This window comes from Mesoplodon densirostris, chromosome 17 (genome assembly GCF_025265405.1).
Source record: "Mesoplodon densirostris isolate mMesDen1 chromosome 17, mMesDen1 primary haplotype, whole genome shotgun sequence".
Classification (NCBI taxonomy): Eukaryota; Metazoa; Chordata; class Mammalia; order Artiodactyla; family Ziphiidae; genus Mesoplodon; species Mesoplodon densirostris.
In genome coordinates, this window is record NC_082677.1 from 7,262,244 (window position 1) to 7,274,424 (window position 12,181).

Sequence of the window (12,181 nt, forward strand, 5' to 3'; positions counted from 1 at the left end):
CCGGTGGGGGAGGAGCAGGCTGAGGGGAACGTGTGTTGAACGTTGCACTCTGGTGTGGAGCAGTTCGGAGCGATCCGGCGCGAAGAAGGGGAGAACCCGCGGCAGGTAAGGGAGAAGACGGAGTAGTTTCCTGATTCAGCTCCTGAAATAGAGAAGGGGGACAGAGCTGGGCTGATCTATGGGATAGTTGCTCGCTGAAAGGAGGGGCTCGGCTGGGAGGGGGAAAGGATGGGAGTAGGTTCAGGTGGGAAGGCTTGGTGGTTAAGGTATTGGAATGGAGTCACAGATTCATTCGTTTGGACTCAGAGAGGTAAATGCTGAAGAGAAACCAGAGTCTCCCCCGCCCCCGCTTTCCCAAGGAGCGTGGAGATGGGGAGGATTAACGGAACCCTGCTCCTCCTAGGTTTCCAAGGTTGGGTTTTGTAAGTGACGTGTCTTAGTCTGTGATTCTGGACGGCTGGGTTGGGTACCAGACAGGGCTGGGCGCCGAAAGCCGACCCGATTCCTCGGTTTCAAGTCTGTTGTGGCCTTACCTTTGACAGTTCGCGTGCTGAGCCCACTTGGTCTTGGAGGGAAAGCTCTAACGGGTATAAGGCCTTCTTCGAACAGCTGGTTCTCTGGGTTTCCCCATTTTGCACATGGGGCTGTAAATTAAGCTTAATTGCTTCTTTCGCTGTCCCCAGAGACAACTTCACACTTTGGTTGTGCCGTACCTGGGTCCCTACTGGGTTAGTAATTGACATTCGGGCTTTTGGGAAGTTGAAATGTAGAGGAGGGTAAGGCTGGAAAACCAGTGGTCTCAGAGTGCAGTGAGCTTTAGGTCATACGGAGCTGTTTGAACTTTCCTATAATCACACTGGAGTCAGCAGAGGATTTTCAGTTGAGTAGCGACAGACTCGGACTTGTTTTATAGAAGCATCACTTTGGCATGATACTGAGTGGGAATGGGATAGAAAGAGAGGTGGGGATTTGAGATGCTTCCAAAGAACTGTCCGTAGGATTTGATGACTTTCACTAAGTAAAGAAGAGGGAAGTGAAAGAGTAGAGAACCACTCAAATTTTTCTTTTTCTTTTTTGTGCGCGTCGTGTGACATGCGGTATCTTAGTTCCCCAGTTCCCCGAACATGGATGGAACCCGTGCCCCCTGCATTGGGAGGACGGAGTCTTAACCATTGGACCACCAGGGAAGTCCCGAGAACCACTCAGATGTTCTAGTTTGTGTGTGTAAGGATGGAGATGCCAAAGTCTAGGTGAGATACAAACAAGAGGAGCAGGAACAGGTAATTTTGAAGGGAGGACAATGAAGGCGGTCATTTAGAAACAAGTTAAGTTGTACGAATCACCCCAGGTTTTGTACATAGGGTATTTTTTAAGTGAATTTTCTTTTGGATGTTCTGCATGTTAAGAATTTCAACCACCAACCTGCCTGTTTTTCCCATTGAAATGTTGGGTGATAGGATCAGGAGAGCAGATTTGAAGGCTCCTCATGTTTTATTTATAACAGAGAGAGAGAGAGAGAGAGAGAGAGAGAAGAGAGAGAGAGAACAGCTGGAAAAGTTTTCTTAATCCCTCAGGTGGATGGAAATTTTCATCAAAAAAAATTTGTTCCAGATACATAGCTTACCAACTTCTCTTTTGAGAATACTGCATAATGATCCAAGCAGTGCTGCATATTTTCTGCATAAAGTATAAAATAGCACCAAATAGTGGTTGCAATTTACTCTGTGTCAGGTGCTAAGCATTTTACGTGTATTATCACATTTAATTCTTAGAACAAACTAACGTCACAAATAAATTTCTGAACCTAAAGCTCATGCTTTTATCCACTCTGGAACCAGAAGTTTGGCACTTTACTATATAGTTCCCTTTTGTAAGTAGATTATAAATAGAGCCAGCCAAAGTTAACCAATTAGTATTGTCTGTGAGGAGATTAAAAAGAAAAGGCTATCACCACACTTGTTTTTACCCTTTTGGCAGTGGTTCTCAATGGGGTGATCCCCCCCTCCCCCTGGGAGGGGAGAGGAGGGAGGGACATTTGGCAATGTCTAGAGACATGGTCACAGCTGAGGGGTGGGTGCTGTTGGCATCTAGCACATAGCGGTCATTTATGCTGCTAAACATCCTCTTAACACACAGGGCAGCCCTCACAACAGAAGAATTATCTGGGCCAAAATGTCGATAATCCTGTGGTTGAGAAACCCTGCTTTTGGATATTTCTTTAGGAATAGCATATTGACATCCACTGATACTTTTTTTTTGAATATTTGAATTTTATTTATTTTGTATACAGCAGGTTCTTGTTATCTATTTTATACCTTTTAGTGTATACATGTCAATCCCTATCTCCCAGTTCATCCCCCCCCCACCGCCCCACCACTTTCCCCCCTTGGTGTCCATACGTTTGTTCTCTACATCTGTGTCTCCATTTATACCCTGCGAACCAGTTCATCTGTACCATTTTTCTAGGTTCCGCATATATGCGTTCATATACGATATTTGTTTTTCTCTTTCTGACTTACTTCGCTCTATATGACAGACTCTAGGGCCATCCACCTCACTACAAAGAACTCAATTTCGTTTCTTTTTATGGCTGAGTAATATTCCATTGTATATATGTGCCACATCTTCTTTATCCATTCATCCGATGATGGACACTTAGGTTGCTTCCATCTCCTGGCTATTGTAAATAGAGCTGCAGTGAACATTTTGGTACATGACTCTTTTTGAATTATGATTTTCTCAGGGTATATGCCCAGTAGTGGGATTGCTGGGTCATATGGTAATTCTATTTCTAGTTTTTTAAGGAACCTCCATACTGTTCTCCATAGTGGCTGTATCAATTTACATTCCCACCAACAGTGCAAGAGGGTTCCCTTTTCTCCACACCTTCTCCAGCATTTATTGTTTCTGGATTTTTTGATGATGGCCATTCTGACCAGTGTGAGATGATATCTCATTGTAGTTTTGATTTGTATTTCTCTAATGATTAATGATGTTGAGCATTCTTTCATGTGTTTGTTGGCAATCTGTATATCTTCTTTGGAGAAATGTCTATTTAGGTCTTCTGCCCATTTTTGGATTGGGTCGTTTGTTTTTTTGATATTGAGCTGCCTGTAAATTTTGGAGATTAATCCTATGTCAGTTGCTTCAAAATATATGCAAATATTTTCTCCCATTCTGAGGTTGTCTTTTCGTCTTGTTTATGGTTTCCTTTGCTGTGCAAAAGCTTTTAAGTTTCATTAGGTCCCATTTGTTTATTTCTGTTTTTATTTCCATTTCTCTAAGAGGTGGGTCAAAAAGGATCTTGCTGTGATTTATGTCATAGTGTTCTGCCTATGTTTTCCTCTAAGAATTTTATACTGTCTGGTCTTACATTTAGGTCTCTAATCCATTTTGAGTTTATTTTTGTGTATGGTGTTAGGGAGTGTTCTAATTTCATTCTTTTACATGTAGCTGTCCAGTTTTCCCAGCACCACTTATTGAAGAGGCTGTCTTTTCTCCATTGTATATCCTTGCCTCCTTTTTCATAGCTTAGTTGACCACAGGTGCGTGGGTTTATCTCTGGGCTTTCTGTCCTGTTCCATTGATCTATATTTCTGTTTTTGTGCCAGTACCATACTATCTTGATTACTGTAGCTTTGTAGTATCATCTGAAGTCAGGGAGTCTAATTCCTCCAGCTCCATTTTTTTCCCTCAAGACTGCTTTGGCTATTCGGGGTCTATTGTGCTTCCATACACACTTTAAGACTTTTTTGTTCTAGTTCTGTAAAAAATGCCACTGGTAATTTGATAGGGATTGCATTGAACCTGTAGTTTGCTTTGGGTAGTATAGTCATTTTCACAATGTTGATTCTTCCAATCCAAGAACATGATATGTCTCTCCATCTGTTTGTGTCATCTTTGATTTCTTTCATCAGTGTCTTATAGTTTTCTGAGTACAGGTCTTTTTATCTCCTGAGGTAGGTTTATTTCTAGGTACTTTATTCTTTTTGTTGCAGTGGTGAATGAGATTGTTTCCTTAATTTCTCTTTCTGATCTTTTGTTGTTAGTGTATAGGAATGCAAGAGATTTCTGTGCATTAATTTTTGTATCCTGCAACTTTACCAAATTCATTGATTAGCTCTAGTAGTTTTCTGGTGGCATCTTTAGGATTCTCTAAAGAAAATAGTATTTCTCTAAAGACTGTATAGTATCGTGTCATCTGCAAACAGCAACAGTTTTACTTCTTCTTTTCCAATTTGTACTCCTTTTATTTCTTTTTCTTCTCTGATTGCCATGGCTAGGACTTTCAAACGATGTTGAATAATAGTGGCGAGAGTGGACATCCTTGTCTTGTTCCTGATTTTAGAGGAAATGCTTTCAGTTTTTCACCATTGAGAATGATGTTTGTTGTGGGTTTGTCATATATGGCTTTTATTATGTTGAGGTTAGCAGAGGTTCCCTCTCTGCCAACGTTCTGGAGAGTTTTTATCATAAATGGGTGTTGAATTTCGTCAAAAGCTTTTGCTGCATCTATTGAGATGAACATATGGTTTTTATTCTTCAATTTGTTAATATGGTGTATCACATTGATTGATTTGCATATATTGAAGAATCCTTGCATCCCTGGGATAAATCCCAGTTGATCGTGGTGTATGATCCTTTTAATGTGTTGTTGGATTCTGTTTGCTAGTATTTTGTTGAGGGTTTTTGCATCTATATTCATCAGTGATGTTGGTCTGTAATTTTCTTTTTTTGTAGAATCTTTGTCTAGTTTTGGTGTCAGGATGGTGGTGGCCTCATAGAATGAGTTTGGGAGTGTTCCTTCCTCTTCAGTTTTTTGGAAGAGTTTGAGAAGGATGGGTGTTAGCTCTTCTCTAAACGTTTGATAGAATTCACTTGTGAAGCCATCTGGTCCTGGACTTTTGTTTGTCGGAAGATTGTTAATCACAGTTTCAATTTCATTACTTGCAATTGGTCTGTTCATATTTTCTGTTTCTTCCTGGTTCAGTCTTGGAAGGTTATACCCTTCTAAGAATTCGTCCATTTCTTCCAGGTTGTCCATTTTATTGGCAGAGTTGCTTGTAGTAGTCTCTTATGATGCTTTGTATTTCTGGGGTGTCTGTTGTAACTTCTTTTTCATTTCTGATTTTATTGATTTGAGTCCTTTCCCTCTTTTCTTGATGAGTCTGGCTAAAGGTTTATCAATTTTGTTTATCCTCTCAAAGAACCAGCTTTTAGTTTTATTGATCTTTCCTATTGTTTTCTTTGTTTCTATTTCATTTATTTCTGCTCTGATCTTTATGATTTCTTTCCTTCTACTAATTTTGGGTTTTGTTTGTTCTTCTTTCTCTAGTTCCTTTAGGTGTAAGGTTAGATTGTTTTTTTTTTTTTTTTTTTTTTTCTTTTTGCGGTATGCGGGCCTCTCACTGTTGTGGCCTCTCCCGTTGCGGAGCACAGGCTCCGGATGCGCAGGCCCAGCGGCCATGGCTCACAGGCCCAGCCGCTCCGCGGCATATGGGATCCTCCCAGACCGGGGCACGAACCCGTATCCCCTGCATCGGCAGGCGGACTCTTAACCACTGCGCCACCAGGGAGGCCCAAGGTTAGATTGTTTACTGGAGATTTTTCTGTTTCTTGAGGTAGGCTTGTATTGCTATAAACTTCCCTCTTAGAACTGCCTTTGCTGCATCCCATAGGTTTTGGATCATTGTGTTTCATTGTAATTTGTCTCTAGGTATTTTTTTGATTTCCTCTTTGATTTCTTCAGTGATCTCTTGGTTATTTAGTAATGTATTGTTCAGCCTCTATGTGTTTGTGTTTTTTATGATTTTTTCCCTGTAATTGATTTCTAATCTCATAGCGTTGTGATCAGAAAAGATGCTTGATATGATTTCAATTTTGTTAAATTTACTGAGGCTTGATTTGTGACCCAAGATGTGATCTATCCTGGAGAATGTTCCATGTGCACTTGAGAAGAAAGTGTAATCTGCTGCTTTTGGATGGAATGTCCTATAAATATCAATTAAATCTATCTGGTCTACTGTGTCATTTAAAGCTTGTGTTTTCCTATTAGTTTTCTGTCTGGATGATCTGTCCATTAGCGTGAGGTGTTTAAGTCCCCCACTATTGTGTTACTGTCGATTTCCTCTTTTATAGCTGTTAGCAGTTGCCTTATGCATTGATGTGCTCCTATGTTGGGTGCATAAACATTTGTAATTGTTATATCTTCTTTTTGGATTGATCCCTTGATCATTATGTAGTGTCCTTCCTTGTCTCTTGTAACATTCTTTATGTCAAAGTCTATTTTATCTGATACATGTATTGCTACTCCAGCTTTCTTTCGATTTCCATTTGCGTGGAATAGCTTTACATCCCCTCACATTCAGTCTATATGTGTCCCTCGGTCTGAAGTGGGTCTCTTGTAGACAGCATATAGATGGGTCTTGTTTTTGTATCCATTCAGCAAGCCTGTGTCTTTTGGTTGGAGCATTTAATCCATTCACGTTTAAGGTAATTATCAATATGTATGTTCCTGTTACCATTTTCTTAATTGTTATGGGTTTGTTTCTGTAGGTCCTTTTCTTCTCTTGTGTTTCCTACTTAGAGAAGTTCCTTTAGTATTTGTTGTAGAGTTGGTTTGGTGGTGCTGAATTCTCTTAGCTTTTGCTTGTCTGTAAAGCTTTTGATTTCTCCGTTGAATCTGAATGAGATCCTTGCCGGTAGAGTAATCTTGGTTGTAGGTTCTTCCCTTTCATCACTTTAAATATATCGTGCCACTTCCTCCTGGCTTGTAGAATTTCTGCTGAGAAATCAGCTGTTAACCTTATGGGAGTTCCCTTGTATGTTTTTTGTCGTTTTTTCCCTTGTTGGTTTCGATAATTTTTTTGTGTCTTTAATTTTTGCGAATTTGATTACTATGTGTCTCAGCGTGTTTCTCCTTGGGTTTAACCTGCCTGGGACTCTCTGCGCTTCCTGGACTTGGGTGGCTGTTTCCTTTACCATGTTAGGGAAGTTTTTGAGTATAATCTCTTCAAATATTTTCTTGGGTCCTTTCTGTCTCTCTCTCATCTCCTTCTGGGACCCTTATAATGCAAATGTTGTTGTGTCTAATGTTGTCCCAGAGGTCTCTTAGGCTGTCTTCATTTCTTTTCATTCTTTTTTCTTTATTCTGTTCCGCAGCAGTGAATTTCACCATTCTGTCTCCCAGGTCACTTATCCATTCTTCTGCCTCAGTTATTCTGTTATCGATTCCTTCCTAGTGTATTTTTCATTTCAGTTATTGTATTGTTCATCTCTGTTTGTTGGTTCTTTAATTCTTCTAGGTGTTTGTTCTTTAATTCTTCTAGGTCTTTGCTAAACATTTCTTGCACCTTCTCAATCTTTGCCTCCATTCTTTTTCCGAGGTCCTGGATCATCTTCGCTATCATTATTCGAATTCTTTTTCTGGAAGGTTGCCTCTCTCCACTTCATTTAGTTGTTTTTCTGGGGTTTTGTCTTGTTCCTTCATCTGGTACAAAGTCCTCTCCCTTTTCGTTTTGTCTCTCTTTCTGTGAATGTGGTTTTCCTTCCACAGGTTGCAGAATTGTAGTCCTTCTTGCTTCTGCTGTCTGCCCTCTGGTGGATGAGGCTATCCTCCACTGATACTTTTCTAAAAAGCATTTTTATTTTTGAAATTATTCCTTGGCTTGAAAGGTGTGTAAAGTTTATACAGCAGGAAACAATAGCATAACTAGTTTTTTTTTTTTTCCTTTTTTTTTTTTTTTTTTTTTTGCGTTATGTGGGCCTCTCACTGTTGTGGCCTCTCCCGTTGCGGAGCACAGGCTCCGGACGCGCAGGCCCAGCGGCCATGGCTCACGGGCCCAGCCGCTCCGCGGCATATGGGATCCTCCCAGACCGGGGCACGAACCCGCATCCCCTGCATCGGCAGGCGGACTCTCAACCACTGCGCCACCAGGGAGGCCCACATAACTAGTTTTTAAAGTGAATCTGTGAGCCCCAGTTTCCTAGGAAGTGGTTGTCATAGAATCATGGATTCTTAGATTTGGGAAAGACTTTTGCTTGAAAGTGTTTTACAACATCCCTGTGAAGTGGTGATTCACTCTGCTTAAAGTTCTCCTTTATCTTGTTTTCGTTGTATTTGAAATCCATATCTGAACCACTGTTAACAATTACTTTTCCCTTACACTGAGCTCCAGTTTCATAACTTCAACTTTACTAAATGTGATTCTACTCCATGGGTCTACACTCAAAACATTGTACGATTGACAGTGTTCCATTACAGATTATTTACTTTAATGTAAAATAGTATTTTGTTGGTAGCTTTTATTTAAAAAGTGGCACTGTTCTCAGTTGGTGATGTATTCTTGGCAGTTGAAAGCAATAGGAATGTATAGGGTTCGTTTGTCCTTGTTAAGTAATGGCACAACGGATCTGTGTTTTATTTAAATATTTTCTTGGTATAATGCTTACATATTTGTTTCAAGTTGCGCGTAGACTAAAAACTTAGGTTTTCAAGCTCTCGTCAATATATTTAAGAAATAGCTATCTCTATTACAAGTTTTGATAAATTTGCTTACAAATTAGTCTACTGTGAAGACTGGTCCTATTGCCAGTTTTTGCCCTCTCTCCACAAATTTGCTAGATCTTTAAATAAATTTAGGTATTTTGTTTTCACTTCAAGATTACAATTTCAGAATATGTTTAACATAAGATATATAGTTCTCAAAATATACTTAATATGCATACATCTTATAAAAATTGTCTATTAACTTTTTTTTTTCCAGGGTTCATTGAAAAATCCTTAGTGATATTGACATGTTTCAAGTGACATAAATTAGCCAATGACTCGGAATGATGGATTCCCCGAAGATTGGAAATGGTTTGCCAGTGATTGGACCAGGGACTGATATAGGGATATCTTCACTCCACATGGTGGGGTATTTGGGAAAAGTTAGTGAACTTATTTTTTGCCTCAGTGCAAAATTGGTTTTTTTCTCTCCTATTTTTAAGACTTAAATTTGGTTTTAACTTTACCAGTTAATTTAAAAAAAACTGTATCTTCCACGGAAATCTTACAGTAATGGCGAAAGATTGTTCTCTGTTTACCTCTCTATGTTTTATTGATATGTAAAAGTAGAAATAAAACATAGACCGTATAGTTTACTATTTGAAAATGTTGAATGTATTTTCAGTGACAGTTGACATTACTTTTTTTCTTGCAGATAAAACTGATGCTATCTTTAATACTTAATTTAATATTTAAAACTAGAATATATTCTTTTTGGAACAATAGCTGTATTAAAGCCTATATGCACTTCTTTTATTTGCTATCTTTAAGCTATCTTGCCAGGACACTTCTAGGTGAAAATTGTACATTTTTTTTCTGGTTACTTTTCCATTTAACTTTTTGTAATTTTATACAATCTAGGAATGTCTATATTTTAATTTACTTTTTTTCTCTTTTAGAATTATGATTCATCTAAAGTGCCGTCAGATGGGTATTGCCCTGCTTGTAGGACGAAGGGAAAGTTAAAAGCCTTAAAGACTTACCGAATTAGTTTTCAAGAATCTGTCTTTTTGTGTGAGGATCTGCAGGTAAAGTATTAATCTTAGATAGTATTGAAGTTTTCGCCTTTTGCTTTTTTCTTCAGTGTTTAAATTTGTACTCATTTTGTAGTTTTTAGACTGTATGTTTTTAATATGTAGTTAGTCTCTAGATCTGTCTGGTATGTAATTTTAAATATTTTATTTTGCCACTTGATTTCCTGAGTCATTACATGAAGATGTTTGTTTTTATTGTCATTAGACTTGTGAGAAGAGAGAATATATTTCAAGATTTTTTTTTTAAACCTTGTGGAGGTCCTTTTAGCTGTTGTTATTCTCATGTGTTGTTTATTAACTTTGGGACTTACTGAAAAGGTTATTAATCTCTAAGTATTATGTACATAAGGCTCTAAATATCTTAGAATTATAGTAATTTGTACCCACTGGCACAACTTTTTACACAGGAGCTCGTTAAATTCCATAATGCTCTATATCTTACTGTACTTGACAACTTATGAAACTGTCATATACATACTTAATTCTCAAAACTTTGCAAGGTAGGTATTTCCATGTTATGAATAAGAAAACAGATGCAGAGGGTTTAGGAACACCACATCTTCATAAAGCAGCAGAGCAGTGATTGGAATACAGTCATCTAATTTCAGATATGTATTATTCCAGGTAAACTAGCAGTTTATCAGAATCCTTGGAAAGCTTTTTAAAAATTTCTGGGTCTCACCTAGATGCTTATTGCATAGAGTTGGCCCAGAGTTCTGTAGTTTTATAACTTTTATAAACTGTCTGATGACCAGCCAGTTTTGGAAAATACTAGACTATATTATATTGTTGGTGATAGATACTTTTGTTGGGTAACACTTAAAGAAAATTTCAGGTATTCTTACAAATAGAAATAAATTATTTTTTTGCATTTATGCAATAAATATTTATTTGTGTGTCACCATGTTGGCACTGTTCCAGATGCTAGGATACAGTGAATAAAACAAAAATTTCTTGCTCTCAACAAGGCTATATACTAGATTGGGAAAGAAAATAAAAAAGGAAAGCATACTTTTTTGTGTGAGGTAATGAAAAGTGCTGTAGAGAAAAATAAAGCCACAGGGACTGGAGTATCAGAGAGTGGGTAATTTGCAATTTTAAATAAAGTATAGGAGGAAACTGTTAATTGAGAAAGTGACATTTGAGCAAAGATCTGAAAGAGATGAAGAGGAACAAGTCCTGCGGATACCTGAGGAGTGAGCCTTCCAGGTGGGGAGAGTAGCAGATACAAGGTCCTGAGAGAGCGGAGGCTGCCTGTCCACATTCGTGCTACTGCAGGGAAACCAGCAGAGCTGGATTGGAGTGAGTGAAGCAGAATAAGGGAAGATGGGATGGATCCAGTAAAGCCTTGTAGGCCATTTGCTGGCTTTTACTATGAAATAAAGAACCATAGTAGGGATTTTGGCAGAGGAGTGACATGATCTGATTTTCATGTTGAAAAAAATGTGATGGGCAAGATCTAAAGCAGGGAAATGGTTGGAAGGCAGTTGTAGTGTTCCAGGGAGAACAAGTAGCGGCCAGGTTGATGAGGCATGGTTGGATTCTATAAGTATTTTGATAGTTAAAAGGATATGCTGAAAGAGTGGGGTACATGGTAGGAAAGGGAGGAATCAAGGATGATCCCCAGATATTTGGCTTGAATAACTGGAAGAATGGAGCTGCCGGTTGCTGAACTGAGAAAGACTTTGGGAAGAGGAAGATCTGGGGGAAAGATCAGGAGATCAGGAGCAATCAAGCTTGAGGCATCTATCTAATAACTGGGTATATGGAGTAAACAGTTGGATCTATGTGTCTGGTGTTAGGTGGAGAGTCTAAGATTGGATATATACATTTGGGAGTCATCAGCAAACTTACATGAACTTACATGGTTCAGTAAGTAATTGAACCATGAGGCTGGGTGAGTTTACCAAGAGTGTGGATAAAGAGTTGCAAAACTGAACCCTGGAACACTCCAGCATTAAAAAGTTTGAGAGGTGAAGTGGAGCCAGCAAAGAAGTGAGAGACGTGGAGAGTGAGGTAGGCGTAATCTCAGAAAGGAAAGTATATTGTCCTGGATGTCAAGTGAAAAAATACTTAATGAAGGAAGGAATGATTTACTGTCAATTCCAGTGAGAACTCAAGGTGGCTGAGGACTCAACTCACCATTGACTGGAGTGTCATGGGGGTCTTTGCAGGCCTTGATTAGAGTAGTTTTGGTAAAGTAGTAGTGGTAAAAGCCTGATTGGACTGAGTGATGGAAAATGGGAGAGGAAGAATTGAGAAATATAGACGTGGGGTAGTACCCGGAGGGAACAGTTATACTTTTGTTTGTTTTTAAGTTGGGAAAAACAACAGCATGTTTGTATGCTGGTTATATCCAATGGAGAGGGAAAAATAGGAGAAAGTGTCACAGAATTGCTGGAGGGATATCCCTAGAGCAAATGACAGGCTCTATTGCACAAGGGGAGGGCTTGACTTTAGGAGACTTGACAGCTCAGCTCATCTGTAACACCAGACTCTACAGAGTTTACTAATTAACTAGCTCAGAATAAAGTTATAGAATTGTGAGCACTGGAAAGAGAGAAAAATAAAACTTACTGATTCTAGAAGAAAATTACTT

At 38.8% G+C, this 12,181-nt stretch overlaps 1 protein-coding gene across 4 annotated transcripts in view; it reads left to right on the forward strand.

Moving 5' to 3' along the window:
* Positions 1–12,181, forward strand: part of USPL1 (ubiquitin specific peptidase like 1) — a 40,861-nt gene continuing 28,680 nt past the window's right edge. For 3 of the 4 annotated variants that reach the window (XM_060080112.1, XM_060080114.1, XM_060080115.1), the window contains exons 1-3: positions 1–105; positions 8,766–8,931; positions 9,448–9,576. In XM_060080112.1, coding sequence (XP_059936095.1) covers positions 8,833–8,931; positions 9,448–9,576 — 228 coding nt within the window. In that variant the 5' untranslated portion in view covers positions 1–105; positions 8,766–8,832. Of the gene's footprint in view, positions 106–1,148; positions 1,281–8,765; positions 8,932–9,447; positions 9,577–12,181 lie in introns of those variants that run through there. The other variant, XM_060080113.1, reaches the window with a different exon arrangement.